A 15,686-nucleotide genomic window follows, 5' to 3' on the forward strand; every position below is an offset into this window, starting at 1 on the left:
ATAAGCCCTTAAAGGCCAATCAAGTATCATTGGAAAATAAAATGAATACAAAGATGTTGCTTCATATTAAAGTGAACATATTTATAATTTTGCCAAGTTCCCGTGTTGCCGTCTCCATCGAATTTTTTTAAATCTCAATTCTTCAAGGATCTTGTCAATGAACTTCAACGAACACAGTATACAATTACAGTAAGATTCTCAAAGTTGTATATGTACTTCAGGATTTAGATTGAAAGCCTGGAGGACATGTACAGCTAGTTAACTATATTGGGGCATTATGACATTAATTTCATTTTTTTTCCTTCTTAGCCATAGAAACAGGAGAAACGGAAATATATCACTGTCTTTAACAAAGATGAATGAACATTTTATAGCATATCAAAGCTCTTTAAGCACATTGTTGTCATAAAAAAGAGAATGAAAGAATGAAAATGTTTTGAAGTAGCGTCGCCGTAAAGATGGTATACAATATTATATTATAATGCTACAAATACATATATGACTCCATCAAGCAGAAATAACTTCCTGCATTGACTCTGTCGTATAAGTAGTTATTATGTAATGTCAGCATTGTTTTGAAACATGAGTAGATTCGTGTATTCTCTAACGACTTCAGTTGGATGTAGAATCATGAAAGGTGGTCAATAAAATAAATATATAACAACATAACACAATATGTTCAGATATATAATGCACTGTCTAGACTGTATCGTATCATGATGATGCATATATGTACACATGGGTCTGTAAACTGATGTGTTAACATGGCTGTTAATTAATTACAAAAACCGTAAATAATTTTTCATATACGCTGTGATTAACCTTATTTTCTCCATTCAGAAGTCAATGAGAAAATAATGTTTTGTTGACCCTTCATCTGATGACAGTTCCAAGTAAAAAAAAGAGTTGAAAATCTCACCTATTGCACGTAACAATAGCTGCCACAGCTGTAACTTTCCATATTAAAAATACAGCTGTTGCAGATAACATAGATTACCTGGAGACAAAGTTACCTTCAACAGTTGAGTTTTTCAGCTCTTTTCTCTAAGTGTTCAGGGGAGAAAATGTCTTTTTTTACCTCTTGTTTTGACAGGGGAGAAAATAAACATTTGCACAGAAGAAAAACGTTGTGTCAACCTCTGGAAGAAAATGCGAAATTCAAACTCGGGTGATTTACGACCCTCGCTCCGCTCTGGCAAAAATTCACTCGGTGAATAAATAACTATTGACAGCACAACTCATCGGAAAATGAAACTAATTGAAAAATTTTGTTGATACAAAGCGGTTGGAAATGTATATCGGTTGATACATTTTCAAATTGAATTGACAATCGACATAAATTGGCTGCAAACATCTTTGCCTTTATCATTTAGCCTTCATATGTTACATTTTGTTACAGTTGATGGAAATTTAATGAATTTTAATGAATGAACTATCGAAGGTCACGCAGTCAAGTATTACGATTTCCGGACACCCTGCGTACGCAAAAATATATAGAGAAAATTTTGAAAATGTATGGAGTTAGATCCTGTTCCCCTTTAGAGCGAGCTTAATTTTTAATGGCAGTAAATAAACAGTTAAACAGAAATTAGCACGGGAGGTGTGTTCTTTCCACTTTGTCACTATTATTATCGCTAAGAGTCTTCGCCTAAGACTGTCCAAAAAGAGCCACTCCACGGCTATTGTATTGGTTTTGAAAGTGATATGCAACAAACAAAACTGTTGATTCACGAAGTTACTTAAGAGTGATATCGCCAAAACTTGAACCAATTTGAAAACAAGGGTTCGGCGAGCTATAGCGCGTTGAATTCGTCTTTCAATTCTAGACAATACGTATCTTTTCCTTTATTAATATTCTAATATTATTAATTTATTTAGTAATTCTGTACTCTTGATGTAAATCGGATCGCCGAACCTTAGTATTGATTTTCCCGAAAATTGGTTCAAGTCTTGGCGATATCACTCTTAAAAACTAATTTTGAGTTCAGTCTAGCTCCAAACTTAAAATCATTAGACTCAAAAACTGAAGACATAGGTTTCCCAACTGATCGGGAAAATTATATTTTAAACACCGGCAAACAAAAGAGTGGGAGGTAATCGAGGGGTGACTCACTTCTAGATTAAATGGATTAAATGGATTAAATGGTATTAAATGGATTTAATGGATTAAATGGATTTAATGGATTAAATGGATTTAATGGATTAAATGGATTTAATGGATTAAATGGATTTAATGGATTAAATGGAATAAAAATTGGATTAAATGGATTAAATAGGAAAAAAGTTCATTTTACCAAATACTTTAAAAGTCTAAAAAATGGTTGATTTTGATCGAACCACGTATTACAACTCATATTACAATGTTAAAAAGCGTAAAATTCCACTTTTAGGAGTTTTTGGTGTAAAGTGGATTAAATGGATTAAATGGATTAAATAAATTTAATACCATTTTTGACAAAAAAAAATTTCTATACCTTACGAGTACTTAAACGACCTGGGGATCGTGCAAATCTAATTTTCGTAATTAGTTTACAAATTTTTCAGGTGGGTGGCCTAATTATTTCGGCAAAACTAAAAAACAATTTTTGGATTAAATGGATTTAATGGATTAAATGGATTAAATGGATTTAATGGATTAAATGGATTAAATGGAAGTGCGTCACCCCTCGGAGGTAATACATAAAATACTTTAGAGGAAAATTTCATTTTATGTATTGGGGTATTGGGGAGAGAACATTTTCCCGGCCGATTGACTTGCTAAAATTAGACAAATGGTCGGGTAAGTACACAGCCTCTAATATCAAAATGAATATTTTATTGATCTCTGAGAAACAGCATTGTACACATGATGCCATAAGCGACGATATCTGTTCCCCCTTTCACGTTATAGGCATCACTTTTGTGACCTAAATGTTGCATCCAATTCTCATCTCGTACACATAAAACATTATTTTACCCTCCCTAATTGCTGTAAAATTATTGCAATCAAAAACTCACAAGCAATTAACACTCCTATTTCATTTTCGACAACAGTAGAGTAAAAGGTTTCCCAACTTTTCAATTTCACCTTTTTAATAATACACACACACACAGTCTACAACACAATGCTATAACAAAAACAATGAAAACAATTTAACATCAAAACTCACAAGGAAAATAAATTAAGCCGCCATTTAGGAAAACATTTATCGTTTTAATTAAGACGATGTTTGGCTGCTGTGGCTGATGGTGAGAGGTGCATATTTTTAACGGAATTTTTGGCTTACAGTTGTTACAAATAAAGTTTCCACTTTTTTTTCGTGCCTTCTCAATCCCATTCATGTCAATGTCAATGTTAACACGTACAACGTACACGTGTATACGCGCCGACACCGCTTGATGGCATAGCGCGTGTGAAATTAATTGAGTTGAGGTGGAATAAACGGTGGAACTAAATTCATGATCCTATCATAATGAAGAATAGCTGAATTGGGTTTTATTGAATGAAATTAAATTTACTCGACGAACGATAGAGATAATCGAAACTCGAAAGCCACTTTGAGGATTTTGAAAAGAATTTGTTGCGTTTCAATAAAATACGAGAAGATTTTTATGAATCAAAAGCTAAATTGTTCGTCCCCGTGTTAGGGTGAACCAGAAAGCATTTTGTTTCATTTTCATCGGTCTCCTTAGCTATTTTGAAAGTTCGTAGCAAAAATTGAAAAAATGTCTTTTTTAAGACTAGCACAAGCTTTCGAAGGGAAGAGGGTCCTCGAAACAGTCCTAAATTGAACTTCAATCAAATTTTGGTACTTCAGTCGTTCTCTGAGTGTCGTCCGATAAAGTTCATTTTATTTTTTCAGGTAATAATTAAGCTGGCATCACTACCGAAAGTTTATTCTCCACACGGTGGTCTCATTATTATATTTGGTTCGGTTAGATTTACGATTATTCAATTTATTGCCAATCGATGGCTCTACAAGTGAACAAGTCAATATTTAAGAGCTTCCGAGCGTACGCTGAAATTGTAACCTACATTTCTGCGTTTCGAAATTTTTGATCGCTGATATCTTTTTACGAGAGTCCTTTTTGAAAAATGTACGACCACATTTTCGAGTAAAAATATGTCAGCTTTGAATAAAAAATAAAATTGTCTGTGAAAGGTCCATGTGCTTTGAGAAAAGTGTACCTTTGATGCAAATTTGGGGCATCGGTACAGTTTTCTCAAAGCACATAAAACCACCAGCTCCTTGAAAATTTAGAATACTGAAGATTGTATTTTTAATGGGCTACATACGGGAACTTATAACACATCTGATCGTCAATTCAGTACTTAATTAATTGCTGTCAAATTCCCTTATATTCTGTTTCGTGAGGGTTTTAAATCACTGGCTATATTTTCAACCGAGCCAGGGCTGGTAGTGCCGAATATATCCTGTGATGTCGTTTTTTCCGAAAAAGTTTCGTAAGATTTCCAAATAAATTTTGGTCGTTTCTTTCACTTTCCTATAGTTGCAATAAGTCAAAATGAATGTTTTAGAGACGCATTTGGGCCACCCTACCGACGCATACTATTAGAAATTGAAAAGATTTTTTTTCTATTCATCCCATGCTTGCATTTCATTACACATTTCCCATTCGTTCATTCAATCTTTATTTATTGCAATGAATATAAGTGACGACGAAATGTCGTCGTTACAATCCTTTTCACAGTTAACGTATTAACCGGGGCAATTATTCTAATTGATTTTTAGCCCCGTACGAAGTACGAAGGGGCTTATAGGATTACGATGCCGTGTGTAATTGATTGAATTCGAAGCAGACGGTGAGGGCAAAGTGTTTGCCTATGTTCTTAGATGACGAATCCGCAATAAAAATTTGGGCCGTCTGTCCGTCTGTCTGTCACGTCGATATCTTGAGTAAATCAAATCCGATTTCAAAAATTTTTGTTTTCCCTGAAAGATAGTCAAAATAGTGAGGCTAAGTTCGAAGATGGGTATATTCGGGTCGGCCCTTCGTGAGTTAGGGCCTCCTAAGTGATTTAAGGTCTTTTGGTGATATTTATGGCAAAATAAATGATGGAAATGTAAATGACACGGCAAATGATAGGTATTGTCAATACCAATCCAGGCAAAAAAAGTTTTTTAAAATCGGGTGAGTGGACCGTGAGTTAGGGCCTTAGAAGTGAAAAGCTACTAGGGCCCTATGTGTATTTTACACAGAACTCAAGTAAATTTCATTCGTTTTTCGTAATTTTTGTGTCATTTGGAAGGTAATCAAAAGCCGAATAGAATGTTGTTGAAAAAAAATTAAATTTGGGTCCTCGGACTAAGGCCGCTACTAGGGCTCTATGCGTATTTTACATACAACTCGAGTAAATTTCATCCGTTTTTCGTAATTTTTGTTTCATTTGAAAGATAATCGAACACCGAATAGAATGTTGTTGAAAAAAAAATTAAATGTGGGTCCTTGGACTAAGGCCGCTACTAGGGCCCTATGTGTATTTTACATATAACTCGAGCAAATTTCATCCGTTTCTCGTAATTTTTGTTTCATTTGGAAGGTAATCAAAAGCCGAATAGAATGTTGTTGAAAAAAAAATTAAATTTGGGTCCTCGGAGTAAGGCCGCTACTAGGGCCCTATGCGTATTTTACATACAACTCGAGTAAATTTCATCCGTTTTTCGTAATTTTTGTTTCATTTGAAAGATAATCGAACACCGAATAGAATGTTGTTGAAAAAAAATTAAATTTGGGTCCTCGGACCAAGGCCGCTACTAGGGCCCTATGTGTATTTTACATATAACTCGAGCAAATTTCATCCGTTTTCCGTATTTTTTGTTTCATTTGGAAGGTAATCAAAGGCCGAATAGAATGTAGTTGAAAAAAAAATTAAATTTGGATCATCGGACTGAGGCCGATACTAGGCCCTATGTGTATTTATACTCAATAAATTAAAATTTTAGGGCTATTTGAAATTTTTGTTTTATTTGAAAGGAACGTCGTACGGGGCTTCGTAATTGCGCTATGCGCAATTTCTAAGATGTACACATTACATAATAATTTTACTTTAACTACTTTAACCGGCGCATAGGCTTACGGTCAAAGTAGGGTGACAGACGCACTAGGGTCACGTACGCAATAGATATACGGGTTTGTACGGGGCTCAGTCGCAGCAAACGCTCCGACTGTTCTGATGGCTCGTTTTTGTTTCGTTTTGTGTTATTTTTGTGTTGAATGGAACAAGCAGCATCGAGTGAAATTTGATTACTCCATTATTTCCACCCTGCAGTCATCATAACGGCCAGCGGCTCCGATGCAGAGACTAAAACATCATAAACCCAGACAAAAAATAAACAAAGAAATCGACAAATCAAATTTCAAACGAAATTTATGAATTTAGATTTTCAAGCGCATATGCAAACACATTGTGGAAAAACATATAACCGGGAGTAAGATAACTTTTTTTTCGATATACAGGAGGTTAACATTTCTTAAGTTTGTTGTCTGACTTCAAAGTTTTGTTTATCGTTTCGAAAATTAGCGGAATCCGAGCTGTGAGCTGTAAAATTACAATTTTAAACAGATCCGAAGAACATAAAGAAGTGAGTAGGTAATCATGTAAAAAAGGAATTAACTGAATCCCATACCCTTCCAGTCAGTGGGGACTCCAAACTTTTTCTGTTGAAATGAGATGCGTTTGATGGTTTTGCTATTTAATTTAAAATTTGTTTCAAAATATCTTCTGCTCTAGATAAGTAACAAAATCAATTTCACCAAGAGACAGTGTGACTGGCAATGGAATACGATTTTCTGTGAACATATTTACTAACATCTTATACCTAATTTGCGAATATAAGAACGAGTATGAGAGTATATATCAAACATTTTAACAATGTAAATTGTATGGAAAAGCACGCCACAAGAATGAGAAGTACGCTGATTCCACATCCTATGAAAACAATGGGATGTGCACGTATGTGTACATGAACGAGTGTATTTAGCGAAAAGCTAAACAGAGTCGGTGTCATAGTATTTTAGATGTGCAACGTTTTTGTATACACACAACACAACACACATGTGTGTAATTCTAATAACGGAATTAATTTTCACTTGATGTTCTCCTTTCAATGCAGACAACATATCAGTAGACTGAAGAAAAAACACACACGGTAATGTATCAAAGTGAAAGCTTCTTTGAAGATTTAATAAGAACTTTGGATGGGTACACTTTTCCCCATAATATGTTTACTCGTCGACATTTCGAAATTGGTGAATTAAGTCTCGCAATATCTTAGAAGAAAATGAAAAACTTTTACATTTTTCGGTTCATATTACACTCCAATGATGTTGGCAATAATTTGCAATTTTTGTTACTTCAATTCAAACTTCGGCTGAAAAAAGTGCTCATTAAAAGTACGACTTTTAATTAGACATTTCCATTAGAGACCTAAGACCTTGTTAATTAAATCCGTCGATTCATAACAATATTCGAAACACAATTTTCAATTAATTGTTATCTAACTAAATAACACATTTCCATCATTATCCCTTTTACACATATCTAAATACATATCCGAATATTGATCATCGTTCAAACGTAAATCGTAAATGTTTCCGATGAAAATTTAAATCGACAGTTTTCAGATGCTATATTCAAAAGATTTAAACATATACATTGCTTTCTCATTCAACATAGTTGAACGAGAGGGTTCGGCAGATAGAACATCGTTTTAATAACTTTTTTTTTCTTTTGAAAGAATAATCTCGAGAATGATTGAGAAGGGAATAGGAATAAACTGTCGAATAAAAAGTTCTTATAAATTTGCATCGAAAAGAGCCGTTTTACTTATTAAAATCACTCCACAAATTGAATTATGGAACGTTTTTATGGTCGTCGGGTATTTTTTTAAATGGAAGAATTGCGAAATGAAGTACAGAGTATGGATGTCGACGTTAAAATACGAATTGGAAATTTAAAAACCATCTATGAAGGGCTCAGTTTTAAAAGTTGACTTACTAGTTCTTGCTGAGCAATTATTTTTGTCACATATTTTACGAAAGTTTGTAGCAATAAATCGGAACAAATTCGAAACGTAGCTTAAGGCAATTTTGCTTTGATGGGATCCACTGTGGATCATCCACAATTATGATTAACGCAAAATTGCTCGTGTATTTTCGGCATAAGATGAAGCAGATCTCTTGAACTTGTAGAAACGCGGAATGGTCCTTAGGATAACAATGACATTCTCAGTCAAACTTGAAAAGCTGTTTGGAAACTAAAGGTGTAATAGATTTTCGGATAATTCTACTTCGTTCGGTGTAGCCCTCACAATTTCAATGGAAATGATGGAATGTGGTGAATATGACAGACTGAATGTTGAAAAAGTATTTCAACGCTGCAAAAATTCTATTCAAATCGAAGGTGCTACCTACACTGCACTCAAATTGACTAACTTGGCTTTCGTGTGTTTTTGCGGATTCACATTATCCTGAGTTTTTTATACCTTGGTCAGTTCATGCAGAATTGCAAAAGAAAAGATTATTGTGTGTTCGCAATCGGGTGTTTGGCACGATTGATTTCAGGTAATTTCGTGTTTTGTGCCTGTAACGATGTACACACTGAATGACTCATATAAAATATGTCTAGCCTACGTTTAGGCGAGAAATCAGTTAGCGCCTAACTTTCCTCAAAAATTATGCGTATAGTTTGAGGCGTGGTTCTGAGATTACGTTATACTGGTGGTCCAGACTGTATAAACTTCTTTTTTTATAGACTTGTTGTTTTGCTTGTCCTTTCGATATTTAATTGTTGCAACGTTGTGTTGCTTGGTTAGGACAATGAAACTCCAATTGGTTTGTTTACCGTGTTTAATGTTCCGAGCTTTCGGCCGAGTTCTTTTTTTCCATAACACCGTAACCTACTTATTGGGAACTTGGGCGAACGCGCGCGTTCGCCCTATGTGTCCCTGTGTACAACACCTCGCAGAAGCTCCTGTCATATGTTCGGCTGTAGTATATTATTCTTCAATAATGTAGAAACATTATCTCTTACTTTTGTAATGTATTTTATCCTCTGCCACTATCGATTCGATTATTTATTAACCAAAAAAGCCGTTCAAACACAATCGGTCTGTATAAAAATTATGATGTGTGTGTGTGTGTAGTATATGTTGTCTTTATATTTTTCGAGCAATTGAGTTACAAACAATTTATTTTTTTATTTTTTATCGATGGAGAACCTAATTATAAGACACTTTGTCTCGTATCATATGCCAAAAAAAGTTAAAACTTTTTTTATAAATCATTTTGAAAGTCACTGAAAACACGAAAATTCGAATCGAAATACAAAAATTTTTGATGACATACTGTATTTCTATTCGAATTTTCGTGTTTTTAGTGACTTTCAAAATGATTTATAAAAAAAGTTGTAACTGTTTTTGGCATATGATACGAGACAAAGTGTCTTATAATAAGGTTCTCCATCGATAAAAAATAAAAAAAAAATTTGTTTGTAACTCAATTCACTTAAAAAGTCATTTCTACCACTTTACTCTCGCTTTACTATGTGCACGACCCATAAAAAAAACCGAAATAAAACCACTAAGTGTAAGTAATATAAATTGGTGTTTCTTCCCCATATTCTACATGTAAAATGCCTCTTCCATTTTTGTTTTTGTTCGGTTAGGAAGATATGGCACATAAATATTAAAATAGATGTTCTTCTCGCTTACCATGTGTTTAATATGTAAATGGTTAAATGCACAGATATATATGTCGAGGCTGTAATTCATTTTTATGCCATTTCATACATTTACCACACATCGTAGATGAGACACGACCAAAAAAAAAGAAAATAGTTTCAACGAAAAATTTGGTTGACGACGGTCTACATAAAGTTAATTTAGCTATGGGAAAAAGTAGGTGTTGATGTCTGCAAAATGAAAACTGAATAATTATGCTGTAAACGTCCACCTATCGCTATCTTCCTCTCTCGTTAAAAGGTCTAACATTTTTCCATATTCTAAAAATTGTACCACAAAAAAACAAGTTCGATAATAAAGTATACTGTCGATGGGTAATACATTACCGTTATATACTTCGCACCATCAGAGAAAATTGAACGAGTTGCAGAGGTAACGTAGTAAATTTGTCAATTTACCCTTTCACACAGAATGAATCAATTGAAACTCAGTGTCTGAAAACCGTTTGCTATATGTGGCTATGAAAAGGTTTTGTGGATTAGACTTATCGAATGAGACAGAAATTGAGAGTAGAGAAATGTGTTAATCTGTCTGAATCTGTCTTAATACCAGAACCAATAGACAAATGTGGATTCTTCACGTTAGAGTAAACGTTGTGCAAGTGAATAATGATCAGGTTATACTCTTCGAAAGTTTTGATTTTGAACATGGGTCTATTCAACAAAAAAAATGAGTTTTGTACACGGGACACGCCTAAATTCATCCTAAAATATACAGCCAGACTATCGTACATCCGACGAAAGTACAAAAAAAACGTTGATATAGCTCTGAGGAATTCATTCGAGGCTTCATTAAAAATTTACATACATTTATCTACCGACTGTATCTCTGTATCGTGCATCTTAAATGTAATTCTGAAAAATATTTCAACTTTATGATGTCTCATCTTTTAAATAAAATGTTCGCGAAGGATTCACGTTTAGCATAAAAAACTCAAACTTATTTTTCACGTGCGAAAGGATATCACGTTACGAAAGCGAAAAAAAATCATTTTGCCGAACTTACAAAGTTATGAATTCATAAATTTCACCGCAATATCCAGATTCATTACAAAAATTTCTGTACAGTTCTTTATTCACCATCTAAAACAACCAACCACGAGTTAGATAACAAAATATATATATATGTATTCGTTCACTGATGGCTTAACAATGACTTATACAAATACCATCACGGACCGGCATTACATTACACAATGCAATTTCTGCGGTTATAGGAAAATAAATTATTTTCCATCAATGTGGAACTAATAGTTGACTTTGCTTCGCTTTGAATTGCACATTACATGGTTTGGCATTTTCATCTTTCCTTTTTTTTATTTACTATCCGCCATGTGTGCCATAGATACATAAATAATGTTAAAGAAAAACATAAAAAAAATCGAATTAGGGAAGAAAAAAAAACAAGGAAAAGTTGGGGTGGAAAACGTCGGCAAAAGAAAATGAAATAAATACGCTCAGGGAGGCGCTATAGATCTTGGATTTTCATACCACTTATATGTATTGTATTTCACCATGTTCGTATAATGCTGGACTGTGATTGCAAGTATTGATATACTTGGATATGATACAATGGCAACAAAGTGCAAGTGCCCTGCACGTTACATTGTCGTATATTAAGGGAAACAAACCTATCGAATCATGAGTAATTCAATTGAAAGCCATGCAACTTTATCTGCAGCTATATCGTAAACGTTGCGCTATAGTTATTTTAAGCATCCGCTGTAAATGGTCCATGTCAAATGGAAAATTATGGTGAAAATGTAAAGAGACAAAAGGCTACACGTTGGTGATAGGAAATAATTTAAAATTTATAATGGAACTGGTAATCAGATGCAGACCTTTTACAGAAAGCAGAGAACTTTGTTAGGAACAGATTTTGAATCTATGCCTGACAGAAATATTAAATATTTACGGAAGATATGCATTTCAGGCGGTAAGCCGCGCTTACGTGACTAATACTACATGTTACAATTCCTTTGTATGAAAAGTCGTATGTGAAAGGTTTGCAAATTTGTCTACGGCAGAGTACGGGCATTAGTAATGTGAAGATGAAACAGAAACTTCGACCAACAATTTATTCTAGACTCAATTGCCTTAACAAAGAGGAAGAGGGGAGGAAATGCAAAATAGATATGACCGAGTCGGGCTTTCTATAAAGCTTTGGTAATAATGCAGCGAATTCATTGCTGCATTTACGAGAAATCCAGGAAAATGTTCCTGTGGCTGACAAACATTTTATCGAAATTCATCTAACAGAAGCAATTATTTCACTGCACTATCAGGATATATATTGTTGAACTTGCTTGTTAAAGAGGGTTGTTGTGAGCTTTAAAAACAGTTTTACGAGGTAAAGTTTTGTGACCACTACCCACATGAGAATGACGCGAAAATTTCAATTTGGAATTAATCATTTTGCAGAGGGAAAACGGTTCAGAAACAGTTTTTTACAGAACGATATCTGTATCATCATCGTTGATTATTTTAATTTATTCACCAATTGTCACGAACCCAAATCCATTTTGTTGAGTTTAGATAAGTAATTCTCCTCTCTAGAGCAAAAGTGTCAAATTTAGAGAATCCACTCAAAAAGTATGCAGCTCACAATACCCTGACCCTGGGACCCATTAAGCCCTTTTTGAGTTTTGCAATCCTTTCACCGTGAGGGGGAAACTACGCGAGCGAATACAGGGACAGGTGGTATTTGCTTTTAGTGACCAATAGAAGTTAATTGTACGACAATGGATGTGTTAATAGACGCAAAAGGAAGTACGTAGTACTCGTACCAACGAGTTTCGAACTAAAAATCGGGCGGCTATCATCTGTTAGCGATAACGAGTGCAGGAATAAATGACAACATCTCATTGATGCGGTCGTATATAGCAAGAGATACATGTTTTAAAGAATGAAGTAGAAGATTTGAAATTAATCTTTTGAAAATAAGGAAATCAAATGAAGTAAATTGTAAATTTTAATTTATTTTATTTTTAAAACTGCTGATATGCCTGATATCTGCGGAAGATTACATTTATGGACAATATCTCAAGCCAAAGTACTTCATCACGTTTAGCAGTATTTTTTTTACATGAATATAAAAAGATGAAAAGTAGTGTGAATTTTGTTGATCTGAGGCGAAACCGAGGTCAATAAACACACTAAAACGAGACTTTTCATTTTTATCCCGAGTTATGTAATGGATTTTACATGCTGAGGGCGTCGGAAGACGTGCTTGAAACATGAAAAGTACGGTTTTCGACGCCCTCAGCATATAAAATATTTAAAAATCTGTCTCTCTGTCACTTATGATGTTTATCATGCCCGAAAAGAACTATTCAATTGAAAATTTCTGCACTTGGAATTTCTCAACGGCTTTTTTGGGTCATAAGAAGAAACAGTAGGAAGGTGTGACGTGCACTTTAAAAAAATGACGAAGATGATGGTCAATCCTTCTGTAATTTGCATACGAAACTTAGTGACAAATTTAAACAAAAGAATTCTTTTTTTATAAATTTGTCGCTAAGTTTCTAATGCAAATTACGGTATAATGTTCATACATTTCTGCAGGTTGCCACTAAGTTTTAAAATCGTTATTGATATAAATACAAAATTTTGAGATGCAGAGTTTGGTATAATGAATGTCAAACCAGTTGCTGCACACTTGGTCTTAGAAGAAAATGACGTAGACGTTGAATGAAACTTGGCATAATAATTGTTTTAACCTATTGAGTCAAGCTGGCAATTTTTATTGTCAACGTTATCAATTTTCTTCCAGAGAAAAGTGAGTCTATGCATTCCCTTCACTAGTTTTACATACATGGGATGGGCATCCAATTCTGAACATATTGCTGTCTCATGGATAGATGGAAAGGTGACCATAAAAATGCTCTATTGTCATTCGGGTGAAAGTATCAAGGAAAAAAATATCTAAATAAAAAAGTTGTAAGTCAAAACAATAATTGCTTTGAGATTTATTACACATAAATTCAGTTGGTTCTTTTACGAGTATCACCATAAAAACACGAAAACATAAAAGGTTAACGACCTTTACCGTTTACATTGTGCGTATATTGCCGAAATGGGGAGCCAAGAAAAAGACGACGAAAATTCTTTATCGTATTCATGTATTCAAGCCGTTTGGCGAAAGAAGGAATTCATTAAGTGCTTCTAACACTCGTATACACTAACAACATATCGTACATATCTGTTACAAAACCCAAGTCAGATGATAAAACTTACCCTTCATCTAATGGCAATGGCGGTGGAGGTGGCAATGGCATTGTCGGCGATGGTGAATCTCCATCACCAAGTGTCGTATCAATTTGACCATGAATCGGTCCTGATACAGTTGTTGCTACTTCTTCTATATCTGAATCAATTCCCTGCGCAAAATCCATATAGAATGAATCCCTTGAATCGCTCGATCCACGACGTAATTTCAGTGACAAATCGGGTGAGCTATCCATTATTTTGATTGTTAGATGTGTACTTTGACGAAATTATTTTTATTTATTTTTTTTGTAAAAAAAAAATATTTTTGGGAAAAGAACTGATTTTGTAGCAAAAACACTAAATTTAATTCACTTTATCACAGAGTACCGATTCTTTCTTGACTTTTCATGCTAAAACACCAGACGTAGTGGCTGATATGCACAATATTTATGTGTGTAGTATTATAGCAATGAAAAATTGTTGAGGACAAAAAAGCAATTACAAAATTGGATAATCACACCATGCTTACAATAAAAAAAAGAGAAAAATGTTTTATGTTTATGTGCAAATCACTGAACAACTTCTCATATAAATTCTTCAATACATTTTTATGGACCAAACAAAACATTTTATATTTAAACAGATCACAAAGTCAATTCGTACATGATGTTAATGTTGAATTCGAAAATATAATTTTTTGCTGCCCGGAAGTCAATTCATATTATAAGTGGCATAGACTTCCCTCAATTTGTACATATACACTGTTTCGTTTTATGAAATGAACATGCATATACCGCCACAGACACAAATTTGTATATCACAGACCATTGTTAAAAGGTGAATTTTATTAAAATCATTGTACATGTAACACCCAACATGAATTAAAGATGATCGTTTTCGTTTTGTTAGATACGTTTAATGAGCTTTCTTCTCGACAAACAAAAGGAAAGCACTGTGTTCCACTCAAAACATTGTACACATAAAAACATTTGAGCGCTTAGAATCACCGACAGGAAAAAGTGAAAGTGAATAAAAAAGCGAACAAGAAAATGGTATGTTATGTTGTTGGCTTTTATATAGAATAGAAATGTGTAAATAAAAAACCAAATAAAATTCTATTCCCTTCTTCGCGTTAAATTCGCACTCGGCATTTAATCTGAACGATATTAAATATTTTCGGGATCCTTTATCAATGACAATGCTCGGCTGAATGACGAGATGACTGCTATGCGTTTTTTGTTTTGAACATAAAAAAAACTTTATGAAAACGAGATATTTCTCTCTACTACTCTCCGGGAAAATTTCCCTTGACATGTTCTGTTATTTTGTTAGAATGTTTCGCTCAGCTGTGATACGCGTGTGCGCTGTGATATAATACTCACACTTTTGGATATTGTAATTTGTCTTGTTCGTGTGGTACAAATATTATGAATTCTAGGTGTATATACATACTAGGTGTCACCTTTTGGGTGGGTCAGGTCCCTTTACTGACAATTTTTTCAATATATTTTTAATCAATTTCATTTTATTTTTCGTTCTTAAACTTCCGAAACATCACAAATAACTGATATAAAAACCTTCGCTTGAGTACAAATTCTTTGGAAAAGTACTTTTTCTGTTCTCTATTTTCTTGAAAATTTGCGGCCAGCTTTTTAATCAAAAATAAATCATAAATAGACAAGGACTCGTGTGAATTACGGCCCTTGCTCCGCTCTGCACGCAAATTTCCCACTCG

The 15,686-nt window shown here is 34.0% G+C and overlaps 1 protein-coding gene across 1 annotated transcript in view; it reads right to left on the reverse strand.

The window, feature by feature from the left end:
- LOC119068648 (proton channel OtopLc) overlaps nucleotides 1-14,798 on the reverse strand; it is a 36,726-nt gene extending 21,928 nt beyond the window's left edge. Inside the window, exon 1 of the mRNA XM_037172323.1 lies at nucleotides 13,979-14,798. Coding sequence (XP_037028218.1) covers nucleotides 13,979-14,205 — 227 coding nt within the window. The 5' untranslated portion in view covers nucleotides 14,206-14,798. The remainder of the gene's footprint in view (nucleotides 1-13,978) is intronic.
- Nucleotides 14,799-15,686: the final 888 nt, after the last annotated feature.

This window comes from Bradysia coprophila (assembly GCF_014529535.1).
Source record: "Bradysia coprophila strain Holo2 chromosome X unlocalized genomic scaffold, BU_Bcop_v1 contig_20, whole genome shotgun sequence".
Lineage (NCBI taxonomy): Eukaryota > Metazoa > Arthropoda > Insecta > Diptera > Sciaridae > Bradysia > Bradysia coprophila.